The 21,487-nt window shown below is 30.0% G+C and overlaps 2 protein-coding genes across 2 annotated transcripts in view; one reads left to right on the top strand and one right to left on the bottom strand.

Annotated features, from left to right (window-relative positions):
• The window catches only part of LOC142329161 (uncharacterized), a 488,476-nt gene that overhangs the window by 282,863 nt on the left and 184,126 nt on the right, over positions 1-21,487 (top strand). Inside the window, exon 3 of the mRNA XM_075373514.1 lies at positions 9,439-9,506. Coding sequence (XP_075229629.1) covers positions 9,439-9,506 — 68 coding nt within the window. The remainder of the gene's footprint in view (positions 1-9,438; positions 9,507-21,487) is intronic.
• Positions 1-21,487, bottom strand: part of LOC142329159 (BTB/POZ domain-containing protein 1-like) — a 29,832-nt gene that overhangs the window by 2,550 nt on the left and 5,795 nt on the right. Inside the window, exons 3-7 of the mRNA XM_075373511.1 lie at positions 12,952-13,319; positions 11,460-11,687; positions 8,561-8,703; positions 3,055-3,139; positions 1,533-1,639 (exon numbers count right to left, since the gene is read on the bottom strand). Coding sequence (XP_075229626.1) covers positions 1,533-1,639; positions 3,055-3,139; positions 8,561-8,703; positions 11,460-11,687; positions 12,952-13,319 — 931 coding nt within the window. The remainder of the gene's footprint in view (positions 1-1,532; positions 1,640-3,054; positions 3,140-8,560; positions 8,704-11,459; positions 11,688-12,951; positions 13,320-21,487) is intronic.

Here is a 21,487-nt window from a genome sequence, read left to right as displayed (position 1 = left end):
CAATGAACAAAATAGCTATAGACAACACATGATTGATTGAATATTAGTGCACTCTGGTGTTTGTGTCAATAACTATCTAATAAAAACAAAAGATGGTAATTTAAAATCGATGGAAGATCACAAACAAGAGTATCTTAATGTTTACAATTGGTAGCAACTTCTAGCTCATCCGGTTTAGTAACCCAAGTTATGCTTGGAAATATTTTTATCAATAAAGTACTAAGAAAGTTCTGTTTCTCAGCTTCAAAAGTCCAAACTTTTTGTATCTTTTTGAAGTAAATTCCAATCTTGCAATCTTGATCCTAACAGTTCAGCTTGATTTTTTGATAACTTTAAATCCCTAACCAAGTCATTTAAATCACTTTGTGATATAAGATGTGGCTTTTGGAAGATAATTTAAAATCAAAATCATTGTTGTATTTTTCAGTACTGCCTGATTCTTCATCGTTGCTTTTCAAACACATTCAGAGGTGGCTCAGTAACTGGAATAATTTCAAATAAATTATTTTTTATTGTAAATTAATACAGTGACTTTAAACAATATGTAAGATGCGTCATTAAGTTGAACTAAAAATTATTTATTATCCGTTGTAACATACATGTATATTAAATTCCATGTTGGTTATTAAGTGACTTGACATGCGACAAATTACTCTTCAAAAGGAGATACAGTCTTTCTGAGTAAAGCATTAACATTTTTGCAGGGCTCTGTAGCAGAGAGGTTGTAATTCAGCTTTTCATCCAAACAGATTACAATCCTGGTCAAGCATGGCATTTTTTTTTTACATTAAAAAGCCCAATTCCATATTCGTAAGTACAATTTATAAATCTAGGTAGGAGAGATGTTTAAATCAAGCTTACCTGGAAGTGGATTCCTGTTATTTCAAAAATTAAATTAATTATGTTGTAATGTGAATTTAAAACCAGCTTTTTTGAGGTGGTTAAAGGTATCATATATTTAGAATTTTGTTTAGTGTGTAACTCCCATGTACGATAGGGTCTTGAGATTATACTATAGTCTCTTGTAGCATTAAGTGGCGTACTTAATGACAAAATAATTTCAGTTACTTGTATGTAACCTTTATCAATAATTGTGTCATTGAAAAGGTTTTAAGAAATGATTTTCAATTATACTATAAAATTAATAAAGGTTGATTATTAACAAAAACTATCATTCCACTATAATGAAGTACCTCTGCTACAATCAACCTTAATCTATCAATTTTTTTTTTTGGGGGGGTTAAATTACTTAGTTTGTCATTCTTAGTAAAACTTTAAATAACTGAACGAAGTGTGTAACATCAGAAACTATAAGATTTTAACATAGAAATTTTCCCTTTATTCATTTGTAAGTAAAATATATATATCTTTGGATACGCAAGTATTACTAAAAAGATATAATATTAACCCATGTAGTATACTTCAAGATCTTTAAAATGGAAAACTATCAACTATTCATATATATAATTAAAATAAGAAAACAACATTAACAAGTTTTGGTTCCAAAATTACAGTAATACAAATCAACATACCTCAATAGTTAATTTATTATCCTTCAAATAATCATTATCTGGGTTGTGTATTACATCCCATGGTATGATAGTAGAAGGCTCATTCTCATTGAAAAAATATCTTTCCTCTGCACAGTGAATAAAAACATTAATGTTTAAGATTATTAAAAATACATTAACATAAAAAATTAACAAAAAGAAGTATGTACCCCACAAAAAATGGTATATAATTTAATTTCAATAATATCTAATAAAAATAATTTAGAAAACTTTTAACAATTAATTTAATAAAATAATTTTGTGACAATTTTACAAAATTACCTTCACTTCAGTTTTTGGCAGAATACATAATGCCAGTTGTATAAGATCATCAAAATTTACTGATACTCTCCAGTAATTTTGCCTTGTTCTTCAAAATAAACGTAAAGTTGAAAGGTCACCATAATGATACTATATAAAACGGTTAGCACATTGCAGAAAAATACATTTTTTCAGGAATTTAAAAAAATTGTAAATCTTGCAATCCAGTACATTTAGACCAAAGACTTTCAACTTTTTTAATGCCCTCAGTATCATGTGATTCCTCCAACTCTGCAAAATAAGTGGTTGTCTCAGCTATGACATCAACATTTAAAGTAAATTTTCCACTCTGCAAACTATTTCTTCAGGATTGGGAAGAGAAAGTAATCGCTGGGAATGAAATCCAGTGAATGTAATGCATACTAGAAGCACTTCAGACCATAGGTTATGGAATTTTGCAGCAACAACCTGAGATGTGTATGTGGGGAGGTGCATTATCGTTCTGACAGAGCATTATCTTTGTGACCAGATGTAGAGGTTTAGCCTAAATAGCACCTTTCAGTTGGTTTAGTAGGGAAGCATAGTACTCCCTGGTGATGGTCCTGCCTTTTTCCAGGTAGTCTATGAGCACCACACCATGTATGATTAAAAAAAACTATAGCCCAGACTTTTCCTGCTGATGAAACCCTTTTTGTTTTCTCTGGCATTGGCATAACACCACTGGAAAAAGTTTGTTAATCAGGGAGGGGAGTACTTTTAAGGGGACAAGAACCAATAATCTGTAAAATTAATAATAAAGATTAAAAAAATAAAGTTTAGTTTTTTCTGAACACCCCTCATATGTCTACCAGGGTTGAAATTTTTTAACTAAAGTACAGTATAACAGCTTGAACTTCAATTTTATCCATTTTTCAGATGTCAAAACTTGTTCCTTTACTCTCACCACAAACAAACAATTTAACACAAGTGTCTAAAACTTCACATCATACCTTCTAAAGGTATACTTGAGAATAATATTATAGCCATTTGATCATACTTGTGCCACCTCTGTCTCAGGCTGAGAACTTTCCTGATGACTGGTAGTTGTTAATTATTTTAACATTTCGGGTTGGAACTAATCTTCTTACATGTCTTAAGACAACCACTGACTATACAATAATAAATACATCATTACACACTCATACATTAAATCAATGCAAAGACTTAACAAATAATTGAGTTCTTAATTCAAACAATAACTTACCTACATAACAGTAATCAAATTTTGGTCCTACTCTAGATTTAACTTTCAAAATGAAGTTAACTGTAATCTTCTCATAGTATAAAACCTGAAACAAGCATTTACATTTAATAATTAACCATTTATCATTAGTATTCATTTTGAATCTTAAGGTAGTAACAATAATGCAGGACAGAATATGCAGAAGGCATACAGTTATAAATCAATTTTTATTTCAAACTTATATTTCCATTTTCTCATAATATATTTTAATACCTTTGCAGTTTGAGAATCCTAAAAAAGTTATATATCTAATTCCCATAACTAATTAGTATTTTAAAGAAAAAAGAAAAAATCATAAACTCGATTGAATAAAATAATGTAGAATAATAGAATAATATCAATTCAACATTAAATAATACAAAAGGCCCATTTTAATTAAAAAAATATTTGATTACACAAAAAATAAAATAAAAAATAAACAAAAATCAATGTATGTTTTATTGAAGTACAAAGAAGAGTAAATCAAGTTTATTTTGAATTGATGTTAGTATTTTTCACCTTTTATCTATTTTACAATTAAAATTTGTAAATGAATCCAGTGGATGACCTCTACCATAGTTAACTTTTATTACATCATTTACATAAGAGATCATCTTTCAAATGAATAATTTTTTTTTAAATTAGTAAATAAAGTGTTAAGTTAAATAAAAATGAGCCATGTTTGATGATATTTTACCATTATTTTTAATATTGTTACTATTTTAAAAACTGTAATATGCTTGATACCACCAGTGATGATCCAAAAAATAATTCCAGAGATAAACAATTCTTTTTCTTGATATGTTTTTTCTTAAAATTAGTTAAATTTATAACAATCTCCTTACAAGGTACAATGGCTGCACATATACTAATAATGCAGAGACAGTGTTTAGAGAATGATGAATGTTTTTATAGTAAGATATGTTGATAATTAAGATAGTGGTTGGCAAGCTGGATTTTAGATTAATTGATGTTAGGTTAGAGTCCTAACAAGGTTTTTTATTTCTTTAGAAATTCCAGTATAATTATTTCGTCCAGTTTATTTATTATTTATTTATTTATTTATTTTTATTTTTTTCATTTAAATACATGTTACACATACGAAGGTTGTTTATAATAAAATATTTCTTTATTTTGTTTTATTTACAAGTTATGATTAATAAGCAGCCATTGCTGCAGTACTTATCCAAACAGCTATAACCTCACAAAATATTAAACAGAATAATTTTAATCTTGAATAATATAATCAATTTTTACATAAAAAAATTAATTGATGGTTTAATGAAAAGGTATCATTAAAACAGGATTTTTTGTAATGCTGGGGAAATTTACTATATCAGATATTTACATTATTACAGTAAATTATATGAAATATGTATTAGCTTCTAGAAAATAAGTTCATTTTAAAATTGAGAACTTTTTGCCAACATAGTGTTTCCACAAAATTGTGAAAATGGGATGTTCACATATTTTTCTATCTTAGTTACATCATGTGCTAGAATGTTATATTTCTGCTGTTGATATTTAGTCTTTAGCTATTAGCAAAATTAAAAACTATATTTTTGTTTAAGCTAAAGAAGTAAAAATTGTTTTACTAAGTCGGTTCAACTTTCATTATAAACATATTTAAATAGTAACAATATAATTTAATTTGTTCTATTGACTGTTGTACCGCTAGAACCAGACAGTGTACCTACAAAGCTGTGCTAATGTTGATAATCAAACTCATGAGAATACTTCAGTAATAAAAAAAAATATGAGAATTAATTAAAGCAACTGTAACTAACACAATGTCTAAAGTAAGGAGCTGATTTGTCACCCTGCTTTTCAATTGTGTTACAGAGAGTAATTAGAGAAGAATAGCCATAAATATTAGAAGGATAAAACTAGTAAAATCCAAATAAGATTAATGTAGATTATCTAGCTTTTGTGAATGACATGGCATTAATTAGATAAGCACCTGACACAGAACAAATCAGAGAATTACTAAAAGAAGAGACAGAGTATGATTACAAATATGCTTTGAAAGAAAAACAATTTGTGACATTCTTCAAAGATGCACCTCAGAATCTTAAAACAAGTCACAATACAACATCTAGAACAGATTACTTTATTACCAAACACAAAAGAAAAGAAACTAATATAATCTAGAGTTTAGAAAATGGAAAGAACGTTTCAGATAATAATTAGAAACATGCGTAGCAAAGAAATCTCTACCCTGAAACTGAAAACTAAAATACTACTAACACAAAAGGAAAATTGTAAGAAACATGGAGAACTATATTTGAAAGTTGAAAAATAACTAACAGTACCAGTTATTTCTAAAAAAAAAAAAAATACAATTGTATGGACACACATCCACAATGAATAATAACAGACTAACTAAGCAGATCTTTGATTTGATAAGTAATTACAAATCCAAACCCATAATTCCAAAAAAAAAAACATAACGTGTGCTGGAATCAACATAAGCACACTAAGGGACTGAACACTTTTAAAGAAACAACTCAAAAAGCAGGTTTTCATGGAAAAATCAACTAGTAGAAGAGAGTGACATAAGAGAAGGAACAACACTTTTGAAAGATGAAAGAAATGTGAGCAAAAATAAAATTGCAGACAAAGAAACATTTACCAAAGTTGATTTACTGTACCCTCCAAAATGGTTATTCAAGAAGAAAAAGAATATATAAGGATTTCTTAAAAGAAGATGCAAAATTTCCTGATCATCAAAACTGGAGAAAAAGCTAACAGAAAGGTCACTGGCCAACCTTATAAACAAGCAGACAGAAATTTCCAGTTGGTAGAGCCTTTCAATGAAAAGGTTATTTGAAGTATCAACATCAGTGCAATAAATGTTTCATGAAAAAGAGAGACTACAAATCTTTTCATTCTGATAAACAGGAAACAGAAACTCAGAAGCAAAAAACAGCCTCCCTTGTGGACAATGAATCATAATGAGGATTTTTATCCACTAGATGACATCATTCTTGTTGTCACATATTTTTTTAATATTGCAATAATAAATCTATACAAATATTAGATAATTGTGTTTATATGTATTTAATTTCTAAAAAAAAATTAGTTTTAACCTTTTGTTAATGTATTTAGGAATTATTGAGCAAGAAACTATTAGTATTGTTTTAGTAAAATTTAAATTTTGTAAGTTAACATGGACTTTATAAATATGACTTTAACATCTTATATGGACCAATTTTAAGAAAAATTGTTATACCATATTCCTGTTTTAATATTAAATATATTTTACATAAAATTAAGGTATTAGCGTAATGCTGAAATTGTCTTTAATATTTAAATGTTTTAAAAACTAATAAAAGTTTTGTTTTATAAATTTCAACAAAAAATAAAATTTCTTGAATTAATTTTTTAAATAATTATCTTGGTACAAAAAAAAGTCACTCGAAACAGTGATTTCTTTCTGTACTTTTTATATTAAAAAATAATGACAAGTAAGGTAACGTAAATAAAAAAAAAACAGAAATGAAATTTTGTCATTAGCAAAGGTATATAGATGTAAAATTTGCATTTTGCTTAAAATATCACTGTCAAGATATTAACGCTATGATAAAACAGCAATGAAAGAAATCAAGTTTATAAATAGTAGAAGTGTTTCTGTGAAGGTTGTGTCAGTATTGAAGATACTGTTGGTAGAGGGCACTCTATAAAAATGGTGAAAACATTAATTTTTTTTTTAAATATTCTTTAACATGATGGAAGGAAGCCTGTAGAGAAGTTGTTATCAAATGTTTGATCTTTCTGAACAACATAATCACAGAGAAGACAATAGATTTTCTTTGTAGTAAAATTTGCAGATAAAACATAAGTCCAAGTCAAACATCATTCAGAACACAGAAAATTCATTAGGACAAGAAAACTTTTTTTTATACAAAAACGTTATGTTGTATTCATATTATTGATTCCCCAACATAAATTTATTTACTTAAGTTTATTTAAAATCACATAAAGTTTGAATGTATAGGTTCCCAATGTTCATTATATCTAGATGAATGAAATAATTACTTCTAGAATGAACTTCTTGAATGTAAGGAGTAGCACATAATTTACAGTTGAAATTTTAATTTTGAAAAATATATTAAAAGAATACCAAACAAAACAGAATAAACACACACAGCCAAAACAGCAAGCATCATTTATGAATAACGTAGCAACCTTCGGACAAACAGATCATTTATAATTGGACCTAATATCCTAATATAATTGGACCCCCTTTCAGTACTCTACATTTTATGAATCACCCATACTGACTTGTCTCCTGATTTCTAAACAGGAGCCGAACCAATCATGAGCCAGTCCATTAACACTGGATGTACTTAATTTTTATAAGAATATTATGTGGTAACAGTTTCAAATTATTAACTAGTCCTGCAATCTTGTTTCCTCTTTGATTATTTAAATCATTGTAAATTTTACCCATAAAATCATTTGATGCAAATTCAGAACTCATATTCTCTTGGAAGACAAGACTTATAAAAATAACATTGTTTTGTATAAAATCTAATTAGTCTTAATTCAGTAATTTTTTCTATTCCTTAGAAATAATTTATTTAGTAAAGATATAAGGCTGTAATTTCCAATGTCTATCTTAGAAAGCCCTTTACATTTTCCAGTTTTAAGGAATCTGGAAATATCCCTGCAGTGATAAAGATTTCAATTAAATTGGAAGTAACTTTGGTAGGAAATTCTTTTAGTACTTATAAATGACACATCATCAATACCCAGTGATTTAAACCCTTTTAGAGAATATATGAGTTAAATAAAAAGTATATTATTATACAAAAGGTCTGCCAGAAGTTGATTTTGTAATTTGTTCCAACTGGTAAATGTTTCAACCAATGAAACCATTTTTATAAGTACAAGAGTAAAATATTTTTTATAATTGTGTTTGGAAATTCATGCCCATTTGAAACCTTAGAATCACCTACAGTTGATTTAGCAATTTGTATTTTGTTTGAGGTACAACCTTTAAGCATTATTTAACATTTTAATTTTATCCTAACAGGCATTTTATCAATTTTTTAAAAATAAATTATCTTTTTTAGTCAATACTGATTTTATTTTTACACTTCCTGCTCTTAATTTTCTGTTTCAAATTATTTGGGTTTTTACTAAGCTTTTTGAACATTTTATTTTTCCATAACATTTTAAAATTTTATTTCATTCTTCCATAAGTTATACACATAATTGTTAATTGCTGGTTAATAAATAATATTTTTAATAAGAATATATTAATAATAACAAATAACATAAAAATTCCATGCCAGTTTCAATGATTAAGTACATTAAACTTAGTTCCATAAAATCAATAAAAAAAAAAAAATGTATTAATTTAATTTTTTTCATGAAAAGTAATAACTGAATTAATTGAAATGAAAAAAAAAGCATTTAATTACATAAATATATATCCCTGACTATTAGTATCATATGACATTAAAAAAAAACAATGTCTAACCCTAAGTCGAACACCAATTTCTTTTCTTTCTATTTTATACATGTCTACAGTCCATAGTCTATCATTAAATGAGAAGTCTGGTGAATTATGCCAAACTCCATCCCACATTGTAGAAATATCTTGGGTCACCCATGTAAATATTTCTGAAAAGGTAAAGGAGAAATGAAACATACACCATTTTAAAATAAAGTGAAATATGCTAGATAAAAATTAAACATTAACAAAAAAAACATATATATATATATATATATATATATATATATATAAAAACAACATGTTACATGTTATTGTATTGGAATTTCACACCTTTTTGTATCTAATTAGCACAGTGGTCATTGTGTTGATGAATTAAATTAAACCCATAAATTTGTTTGTTCATTCTTAGGAGATGAAATAAACAAACTGCAAATGTGGTAGTGCGTGTATATACAGCACACTATTGTATATTTATTTCTTTTTCCTGTTTAGCCTTTGGTAATTACCTTTCAGATAATACTTCAGAGGAGCATATGTATGAGTATAAATGAAGTGTAGTCTTGTACAGTCCAATCCTGAGATGTGTGGTTAATTGTAACCTAACCACCAAAGAACGCCGGTATCCACGATCTAGTATTCAAATCCATGTACAAATAACTGACTTTACTAGGACTTGAACGCTGGAACTCTTGAGTTCCAAATCAGCTGATTTGGGAAGACATGTTCACCACTAGACCAACCCAGTGGGTACCACACTATTGTATGTGCAGAGTTGTTGAAACTACCAGATGTTTATAAACAAAACATTGATGTTTATCACTGACTTTAAAATAACAGTATAAATTCTCTTATTCCATACTGGGTATTTTTAATTTTCTTTTAATTGTTGTTCTGTGTTTCAGAACTTTTTTCCTTGAAAGAAGAAGAAGAAGACAAAGGTCCATACACACTACAAGCCAACAAAGAACAAGTATGTATATTATATTAAGCAGCTTTTGTACATGAATAAATGAGATAACAAATTTTTGTACAATTTTCCATAATATATATTATAGAAATAAAACTGACTTAAAAGAAAGTTTAAAAAGTAATAAAAACGGACAAAAATATAATAGTGTTCAAATTCTTCTGTAAATTTTGACTTTTTGAAATCAGTATCAAATTTAAAATAACTACCAATTGACTAATCCTTCATTTGGCAATGTCTTTTAAACATCAAAATTAATAAAAAAAAAAAAATTGACAATATATTTTTAAATGTTTTTTTTTTGTTTTAAACAAACATTTTACTTCACCTTTCTTGATTTACTTTTATTTAAAGTATGAATAGGATTAAAACTGTCTAAAAACATTAAATATTTTTTTTAACACGTTTTTGAAGAAAAGTACGATGTTACTTTCAATGGCATGGTGGTGAAATTGAGGTTTCTTTATATTTTGAGGTATGAGAAGTACGAAAATAAAATTCCCTTAAAATGTTATTTCTTTATAGATCTATGTATAAAATTTGTAGCTCAAAAATTTCCAAAACTACATCAGTTTCATTGAGATTTATTTGCAGTAGTATATTTGAAGTTGTCCATGTGATAATTTGATGAAGATTGGTCAAGTCATTCCTGAGTTACACTCAATTTAAGGCAAACAACATTACCTCAATTTGACGGTTTTTTTTCTGGTAGCATAGTAGGATTAGGGGGTGCATATGAATCTTTTTACATTCTGAGGTATGAGGATTACAAAAATACCATTCATGTATAAAATTTTGTGGCTCAAAAATCTCCAAAATTGCTACATCAATTTCATTCAAATTTATATATGATGTTATAGTGTATCTACAATTATGCATGTGAAAATTTGATGAAGATTGGTTGAGATGTTCTTGAGTTATGCACAATCTATGGTTGACAGCAGACCACATAACTCAATTTGAGGTCATGTTGACTTTATATTGATGTATTTTTCATATGCACTTATGCAGTGAGTCACAGTGATCAGAAAGTATAAACTTGATGCTTGTGTGCAGATTCACTCATAATGTTTTGTATATTTCTTGCACAAAAATTATACAAAATATAATAATAAATAGTTAGGTTTCTTGTGAAAAAACTTTTTAATATTTAAATCTGTCATGATGCAAGATTTGCACTAGTGTGCAAAGAAACAATATTAGCAAATTGCTACTGAACATGAATTGTAGTTCTCTGTTATATATTATCTTTTTACCCTAAAATTTGAAAATAATTTTCTTGAATTTTCATGTGAAAATATTCTAAATATCATGATGACAACAGGCTACATATCACGCTATAGCTATCTGATAATAAGCAATAATGATGACAAGAATACAATAAAAAAAATATATCTAGGCACACAATGTAATTTTTTAGTTTGAAAAAACCTTCCATTCAAGCTTTCATTTAAATACTGTCTTTCATTTAAGTTTACAACAGGATCACCATAGAAATTCTCAACACAATAAAAAGGGTCATAAAAACTGATCAATTTGGTGAAGAGTAAGATTTGAAAATAGATAAAGCAAACAAAAAATTACACACAGAACAAAATGAGAACATTCTCTTTTTTGAAGTAAAAAAATTCCTATGTTTGCATTAAAAAAAAAAAAGAATAGAAAATAAGAACAGAAAAATGTTCAAAAAAACTTTGGCTTTGTTAAGAGATTGCTAGAAGTGAGAAAAAGATTATTTGAAAGAATAGAATAAAAAGAACAGAAATTTGTACCTTTAAAGATAACTTTTGGCTATGTTTTACAAAATATCCTTACTGTCATAGTGGCTAACAAGAATCACTAAGCACCACTTGCAAAACATTTATTACTGATTAAAAAATTAATTAATTCTTGACTATGTAATTAATTTACATTGTAGAAAATAAATATAAATAAATGTAGTCATTTTTCTCTTACTTTCCACAGCGCCCTTTGGTAAGCGAGATTGTGTTAAAGTGCAGAATCTTCCAAGCAGCGGTTGATGACCAGGTTTTACAAGGTTAATCAATATGTTTAGTTGTTCATCAGAAGACAGGAAAATAGAATTTCCTGGCACTTCAACAAATTTATCAGGTGTCATTGTTAAAAATCTGATATTATTAACAATTTCTCTCATAGAAGTAGCATAAGTTTCAATCGGGTTACCTAAAAAAAAATAATAATAAATAACTAATTGGAAAATACAGTTTTCATCATCACAGCCTTAAGATATTTTTACTAAAACATACCTTTTAATATAAAAAAATTTATCACTAAAATTCAAAGTATCAGTTTTTAAAAAACTACCGCTGTATTGAACGAGTTTTATTTCTTTATTTTTGAGTTTAAGAAAGATTAAATTTTTATTTCAATCATTTATATTTTCGAAATAAATGTTATTTTTAAACTACTTCCTATATGAGAATTCTAGTTTTGGTTGATATTTTGTTTTTTTTTACTTTATTTTTGGTTTAACTGTTTTCTTCATTAGTATTCTTGTTTTTCCACTGAAACATTTAAAAAAATATTTCAGATAGATTAAACTACATTAAATTTTATTTTGTAAATAGTCTCTTTTATGAATCATTTAATTGGACGACCAACAAAACAAATGAAAAGCAGGATAATCTAGAGGCATAGTATTCTGTAATTCATACATATTTTCTTCTAATGAATAAGAAAGAACTTTAACAGATTATCTGACAGCAATAATAATAAATCTGACAAAAATAATAATAAAAAAATCATACACATTAATAAAGCATAAAACTCAATTTTTTCCAGTAAGTTTTTTGATAAATTCTTCAGACAAGCTTCTTTTGAGATGTGAACTTTATTTTTACATGTGATCTAGTCATATATTCATTTGTAGCAGTTGTTGGTGTTGATAACACATAATTTTTTTATTTTTTCTTTCAATTTTTTTCTTAATAAAAAAAGTTCTCTTCTTTGTTTTGTTCCATATAAATTTTTTTACTAATATATCATATTTTTAATTCAAATATGGGATTTGAACATTTGTCGATGCGCTGGTCAGAAATTTTAACTACAAAATCTTATTTTTAGAAAACTGTTTCACATATAAGAAGTAAATATATGATTTTTATATAACACTTTCAGTTCGAATGAATTAATATCAGGTTTTATTAAAAAATCAAGAGGGAATTAGTTTTTAGCTAATGTCTGGGTATTTCGTAGGTCACTGTTTCATTCATCTATTTAATTATAACCACTCCGGTTTTTTATTAGCACAAAATTTTAATCTGTCAAACTAATAGAACATTACTATTTTAAGGAATGTTTTTCTATAATATCATTTATAGAATGATCTTTACAAACCTACAATCCAGTGGCAATCCATTTTTAAATTCAATTAATTTTTAAGTAAAAATACATTGTTATTTTATTACATTATATTAAGCATAATTACCAGTTTTGCGCGAATTGCAGGAAGCCCATCTAGTAATTGATTTAAATAATCCCATCTCTGTTATATTTATTTCATTTTGATTAACAATTGTTAATAAGATTTTTTGACTGCAGTTTAAAAACTCAGTCTTTCTGACTACACTATTCATATTTTCTGCTACTAATTGAATAGCAAATTTTGTCAACTCCGTTTCATCATATAATTCCAAAAATTCAAGAACATAAAAAGCATTTTCAATAGTCGTACTTGATAAGAGATAATCCTTGCATACCGTTTTTAAATGCTGCAAATCATATTTATCAGCTAACTTGTACACTGAACAAGCAGTCTCAACAGTATCAAGTGTAACAATATCTGTATAAATATACCTGTTACAAAAATAAGAATTTAAACAAAGCAAACTGTAATTACACGACTAACATTAATAGGACTGAATCATACATGAGTATTTTAAATTTATATAAAATATATTAAATCTATATCAACAATTTTAAATTACTGGCTAATAAAAAATTTGTATTAAAATACTGTAATCTGTGTATGTAACTATTATAACAGTATAGTGCAAATTGTCACTCACTGTGATGACATCAGAGCCGCAATGCATAGCAAGCAACTGATATAATGTTATTAATTTTATTAGATAAAAATTAGAGTAAAAACAAAGACAAAACATAAGTTTTTACGTTCATCATACAAACCAATATAAGACAAAAGTTTCCAAACTTTATTCTAACAGAAATAGCAAACATAAGATCAAAGTTGAGAATCTACAGAAAACCTTTCTATCAATGATTAAATATGAAAGTGTACAGTACAAACATATCACTTTCAACTACCTCATAAAAAATTTCTTAGTACCATATTAGTTCCAAACCTCATTAAACACAAAATACATTTCTGTTATATACAATTTATAACAACAAACTACCATTGCAAAAATACATAAATGTTAGAAATAATATACTTATTTTTAAATACATGTAACAAATTAACGCAGACTAATAATACAAGTCATGTAAACACATCACTAAATGAGGTGCATTGTAAGACAATACAGAATGTCCAGGCTAAAGTTATCCTAAATGCTAAGTATTTGAAGTGAGTGATAGTGTTATTCTGCACTCTGGTTTTCTTTCTTTTTTTTTTATGAATTGTGGGATTGAAATCTGATGATTGGATTATTTTGGAAGTGCTCTTATGTTTTTTTTTTGAGTTTTGGATGCTGGACTGATTTTTTAATTTAGATTGTTAGATATCGATCTTATTGCTAAAGGCAACAGGGTCTTTAATTGTTTGTAACTTAGTGAATACGTTGGTACTGTGTCAGTTGGCAAATTCTCAGCTGTATGGAGTAGTGATGTTCCCCCTGAGGATAACCATAGGATGGAGACTATAGTAGTCAAAATGGTGGCGTCCTATGTGGATCTCCTAAAATCATTTAAGATGGAGATGAAGGTCCCAGTGGATTCAGAAGTTCTCTTTATAACGACCACAGGCGGCAGTATGGAGATTAAAGTGAAGGATAAAAGGGAAACCTATGGCATCCTTAAGCAAGTACTTTCATCAACTATAAAAGGTGGTAGTGTTCTCACGAAGACCAGAACGGTCTTTCTCCAGGTACGGGACTTGGAGAACGGCATACAGCCAGGTGAGATCTTATAGGGGCTATCTAAGGCCTTCGGTCAGGAGTTATCGGCTGATACGAGAGTGACAATTAGACCGGGTTTAGGAGAAACCGGAGTGGCGATATATCACCTCCCGGCACCGATTGTTACACCCACTGTACAAAAGGGAAGGGTGAAGATCAGGCTTATGAGCTGTAGAGTAGGTGTTATTGATTTCCCTCTGCGATGCTACCAATGTTTAGAAACAGGACAACTGCAGGAGCGAAGACAGGAGGCTGTATGTTATAATTGCGGGGGTGACGGACATCACACTGTAGAATGTAGCAAGACACTGAAGAGTTTTACATGCAATGCGGAGGGGCACCGCATTGGCAGTGCCACATGCCTCAAGGGGGCCAATAGTGAGAATAACAAGGAGGACCGGGCGTACCTCAACCTGTTGATGGAAATGAAAATTGTTCAGTTTAATATGAACCATGTGACACTAGTGTTTGACCTGCTGACAAGGTATGTCATGGAGATGGGCATTGATATTCATCTCTGAGTCTTACATTCCTAGCTAGTGGCTGCAGTGGTTTATCTCTGATGATCGGGGTGCGGTCATTTGGACGATTCGGGACGTTCTGAGAGAGCGTGGTTTCGTCAGGGCGAGGATTGGAAGCATTTATTATTATTACAGCTGTTATCTTTCGTCTAACATATCTGTGGAACGATACAGGAAAATCTTAGCCTCGCTTACTAGAGACCTCGAAGCTCACCGGCTGGCATTATTGGCTGGGGATTTTAATGCATTAAAATGCATTATCGCAAATTACTGGTTTATTGCAAAATCGCATTACTAGATCTAGAATGCTTCAACTCTGGAGGCCACTAACGTTCAGGAGGAGAACCACTGGGTCCATTATTGATCTTACTTTTGCTACGCCATCTTTGGCGGCATGGATTCGGGACTGGCAGGTGAGTGAAGACTATCTAGCAAGTGATCACCAGGCCATCCTCATGAGTGTTACAGATGGTGTTTCTGCAGGGGCTGAGAGGCCGGTTCCTCGTGGCTGGAGTACGTGGGATATGGACCGAAAGAATTTGGGGAGACACTGGATGTCAATCCGGTACACAAGGTTACTGCGGCAGAGGACGGGGCCGCATGTCTGGTCAACTGCTTGGAAACAGCATGTGCTGCTCTTCTCCTCTTCTCCCTTGCAGGTACTGTTGTTGGAAGAATCGTTCCCTAGTATACTGGTGGATAGAAGACATCGCTCGGAAATGCAGGGAGTGCCTTGGGGCCAGGAGGCTTGCGCAGCGTACGCATCTCTACTCACTAAGACAGTTATACATGGCTCGATATAGGAGGTGCTGCAGTGAGCTCAATAAGCTTATTAGAGAATCTAAAAAGGCATCTTGGAAGCAATTCATCTCAGAAATTGATACAGACCCATGGGGGAATCCATTTAAAATTATCGTTAAAAGGGCACTAAGAGCTAGAGTACCCTTATCACTGGACACTGGAGAGGTTCAGAACAAGTTCCTCATGAGGATGGGGTCGTTGCAGAAGTTGAGGACAATGTAAATTCCCCTCCACTTTTCACCAGAGAGGAGCTTACAGTAGTGAAAGGATGCCTCTGGATAAGGTGCCGGGACCGGATCTTTTGCTAAATTTGGTAGTTAAGGTGGCTGTTGGGGCAGACGGGAACAGGCATGCGGCTGAGACCCTAGGGGGTTCTCCGTATGTGTGGGGATCGCCTGGGTGCGATGAGGTCATTGGCACTCCGCTCCCGCATTCAATGGTGACCCGTTAGGTACGTATACTATAGTGTTCGATTGTCTGTGAGGTGTTTGTTTATATGATTGGATGTGGCTGGCTTTGATGTGATGTGTGGAGTGTGTGGCATGAGGTATGTTTTCTGAGTGATGATTGGATGTTGCTGAGTGTGTGTTGAGATTTAGTCTGATGTTTGGTATCTTGTGGGTGTGAGATCCGTGTCTGTTGACTGTGGTGTCTGAATGTGTGCAAGGGCGTATTCCCCCTTCCAGAAGTAATGCACACCAGTTGTACCAGGAAGGGTGGGTAGCCAGGGGTGGAGATTTAGTTGGTAGTGCGCAGGAACACATACGCATTTAATAACATCTTGTGGAACCTGTTAGCAAGCCCAACACTACTCAGGTGCCCGTAAATGGGGTTGCTCCACCTCTAAATTAAAAAAAAAAAAAAAAAAAAAAAATCCAAAAGTAACAGCTTATATTAACAGTTAATATAATTAGTATAGTTAATATAATTTAATTTTTTTTTTTAATGGACACAGCAAATCAAAAGGTTTTAATGTGAGTTATTCAAGTTCAGTGTGTGCACCTTTTGCAGTTCGGCAGACATTTAGATATTAATCTAACTCTTGCCAAATGTTTAGGAGCAACTGTGGTGTTATTAAACCAAGAGCTTCAACAATTCTCCGTTTTAAGTTGTCCAAATCTCAAACTTTCCTCTGGTACACACAGCTTTTAATAAATCCCCAAACAAAAAAGTCCAAAGGAGTGACACCTGGAGATCTAGGAAGCCATACAGTTGAACCTTCTTGTCCAATCCAACACCCAGGGGAAGTGTTGTTCAAGAACATGGTAACATTTCGATGAACATGTGGTGGAACACCATTTTGTTGAAAACCTAAACCTGCAGGAATCTGAGGAGCAGCAAAGTTCTAAAGCATGTCAGGGTATGAATGTCCTGTCACTGTGGGCTACATTAAAAAAACTGATGACACCATTTTTGTGCAATCCTAACCAGACATTAACGTTTGATGTGCCCTTTTTATTTTTGATTACTGCATGGGGGTTTTCAGTACCATAAATTCGACAATTGTGTCCATTGACTTTCTCGCACTTATGAAATGTTGCCACATAAGTAAACATATCAACATATCAAGATAATTAGGATTGTTTTCGACACGGTGCATTACTTCTGCAGCAAACTGATATCATTGATGGCAATTATTTGATTTAATGTTATGAAGGAGTTCTATTTAACTTTATGCTCACAAACAGTGTCGTGAATAGTAGAATGAGGAATCTGCAGTTCGTAACTATTCTGCCTAATTGACTTTCCAGGACTGGCACTGAATGAATTACATACACGATCCACAATCTCAACACTAACTGAAACTTTTGGATGATTTCTACTTTGTAAAACCAAGCTTCCAGTCTCTCTTAAAGTAGTACCCACTGATGAATAAACTTGGATATAGGAGGATGATATTCCCTGAACTGAATGAATTACATACACGATCCACAATCTCAACACTAACTGAAACTTTTGGATGATTTCTACTTTGTAAAACCAAGCTTCCAGTCTCTCTTAAAGTAGTATCCACTGATGAATAAACTTGGATATAGGAGGATGATATTCCCTTCAGTTCATACACACCATTGAACATGTGTAACTGTGAAACTTCACTAACCCAAGCACACACTGAACCTTCTGTTGCAGGGTCCACATCTCAACTAACTACAATTGCACTTTGAGTTAGCTTACTTACACATGTGCATTCCACTGACCTTAAGAGTATACTAAACAAATTTTGGAGCTATTTCCTCTTGAGAGCCTACATTTAAGAGATTACAATTACTGTTTTATAAATATAGACCATTATTTTTGGATGTCTTCAGCCCAGACACTCTGTATTATAGAGTTTAATTTATTTCTCTGGCAATAATGTAAAATAAAAAATAAAAAATTTCTATTAAATTTAGTTTGAGATAAAAATTTGGAATATCCTTAAGCAATAGCTAACCATATAAATAAATAAAGAGTCAAAATTACATAAAAACAAACATTGCTATGATTTAACTGATGCTTTTTTACCAATTTCTATTAGCCAACTGAATAAAATGATCTGTTACTTCAAAAGTAAAGTAAGATACAAACATTTACATCGCAGATTAAACATAGGTAAAGAAAGTGAGACATAATTATATGCAAAATTAGCATAGAACAATGCAAGGCAAGATTTATGGCTGTGTTGATCACAAATTCTATAGGCATTAACAGATCAAACCTCATGAGTAATTAAAATTAAACTTTGTGCATCATAAAGTTATAATATGTATCCATATCAATATACATGTAATAGGTAACGAAGCACATTTAACATAAAACAGATAAACGTCACACACTTAAAACATTAATTAAGACAATAAACAATAATGTATGCTAAATGAAATCAGTTATAAATAAAATATGAATACATAGTAAATTTAAGAAAGTTTAATTATTTATTAGAAATAAATGAATTACATGTTTCGGTAAATTTTGATAAGTCCAAGGATAAAATTGCAAACTAATGATCCAATGCAGCATCCATCCAGCAAGATCCAACTGACCTCAAATACTGATCAAATGCAGTATATTCAGAAGTATACAGAGAAACTAGCAATTATTTTTGAATCATTTGCACTTGGATTATTATAAAACCTTAATTTACTTTGAAACATGCTCACTAAGGACCCCGTTGCATTTGCTGAACCTGAGCTTGGGTTTCTTGATTCCTTTATAAATTTGAAGTTATCTCCATATTTTGAAACTCACTGTCATGAATCAGTTCTTTCAACTTCATAAATAAATTATAGTTACTTTGTGTAAGTTGTGATTGCCAACATTTTCCCACATAACAAATTTCTATGTAAAGGAATAATGTCCAAACAGGCATTACTGTGAAACAAGACTCCACACATCAGTTGTTTCATATCATAATTTTTACATGGATTAATCGTAACACTTGCAATATTTCCTCAAGATAGAAATTTGTTGAAAAACAGTCCCTCCTGCACCTGAAGACTATGTTTGCTATGTTTTATTTTGTGTTGATATTGACATTTTGAATTTTACCACCAATAATGAATGCCTATGGCTCTTCTGCATTGATTATTACCTGTTCTCAAATGTACGGTGATGTGCAAGTTTCATATACTGCAGTGGAATATAGAAAGTCATCATCTTGATTTCAAAATACATATCAGATACTTATTTCACATCAATTGAATTTTTCGTTTAATCATCTGTGAATATTTCAGGTATCCACTTCATAGCGTAATTTACAGGTAAGGCCATCTCATTGCCCACAGGCTAAACAGTGGCCCTCCAAGACATTTTGAATGGCTTACTAGTCATCAAAGTTGGTAACTTCTATAAAGCAAGGAATGGGAATGTCATATGCCAGTTGCACCATGTCTATAAATATTTATGTAACAATAAATAATGCAGCTACCCATTTACTATTAAGTGCCTTCATTAGTAATTTGTTTATAATTCTCAGACTTAATGAATAAATATGCTAAATATTTCTACCATCATTTTGGAGCATGAAATAAATGACATTCAGGATATGTGGCATATGAGGCAGAAAGTCTGTAAGCAATATAACTTTACAAACATTTAATTATGAATTGAAAGAATAGTTACTGTTTCAGAATAAAAAACAAGAAAACTACTTTTTCTGTTTTGCTGAAAAATATATTTACAAAAAAAAAAATCTGGTATGTTATTGAAAACATAATTAAAATAATGAATAATATGGTTCACAACATGTGATAACTGATTTAAACTACCACATAACTAATCTGCTTGGCATTTTGTTTTTATTAACAAGTAATGAGTTGTTTGAAATAATTATAAATTGAACCAATATGAATGCTATAATTCTAGAACCTACCTTTGAGAAAGGACCGTAGTCACAAACCTAATTTTCTTGTTAGAAAAATATGATTATGAAAATATTTTTTAATTCATTACATATTAATATTGTACTTTTGGTTTTAACAAAACAAAACAACTTGCATAAATTGGTAGATTTTGTCAGCCTACGCAATCCTATCCAGACAAGTTTTGAATAAACAATTATAATTACTGTGTTCATAATTGTAATGTTCTGCATAGTTTTATATGTAATATATTCATAAGGCTATAAAAAATTATTTGGAGCATAATTTAATAACTACAATAATTTAGCTTTAAAATCTCAATCTTTTAAATCTCATGAAAGGGGAACACAGTGACATACACTTGTGCATTGTGTCATATTTATGAATGCTTTCAATTTCTGGTTTACTGCAAATATAACATTAATACAAACATTAAAAAATAATAAAATCTGATAAATTAAAAAATGCAAGGTTATAGCTGAAGTATGTATCATATTATGACAAATGGTCAAAGACAAATTACTTTCATTAATAGATATAAAAATTTTTTTACTTAATGTATGTGCTTTACTTCAGATGGACTTCAGACGTCAAATGGACTGATTCAGTCCATTTTTGGTGGATATATTCACATAATTGAAAATTCTGAATATATGGTTGCAAGATAAAGATTTTTTTTAATAATTTTTAATGAAATCAGTAGTTAAAAGATTAACCCTATTTTCTAACAACTTGGTTAAGGAAAAATTGATAATTTTCAAACACTTTAACAAATTACAATTAAACTCAATATTTCTGTTTAGATCTTGTAAAATACAAAGCAGAAGGTATGTCTTGCATAAGTATTTCTTAATTCAAGGTTTTTTTCTTTTGAATCTGAAACAGTAAAGTAGATTTATTTATAAATCCAATCTCTTTTTTTAGAATATGATACACATAATTCTTCTCAATACCTACAAATTGAATAATTAGAATTGTAAATCATGCTTACTAATTTTTACTTGTATGAAGTAAACAAAGTAATGTGATGGTGAAAAATTTTGGTTTTTAGATTTCAGTAGAAATATCTATTCTGACCATCCCTGAATCCATTTTGACAAGTTTTGGCATGATATATGTATGCATGTACATATGTATCTCACAAAACTCAAAAACAATTAGCTGTAGGATGTTGAAATTTTGGATTTAGGACTATTGTAACATCTAGTGGTGAAAGTCCCTTT

This window comes from Lycorma delicatula, chromosome 8 (genome assembly GCF_047948215.1).
Source record: "Lycorma delicatula isolate Av1 chromosome 8, ASM4794821v1, whole genome shotgun sequence".
NCBI lineage: Eukaryota > Metazoa > Arthropoda > Insecta > Hemiptera > Fulgoridae > Lycorma > Lycorma delicatula.
The sequence above is the reverse complement of the archived record's forward strand: the minus strand, read 5'-3'. Positions and strand labels throughout refer to the sequence as shown.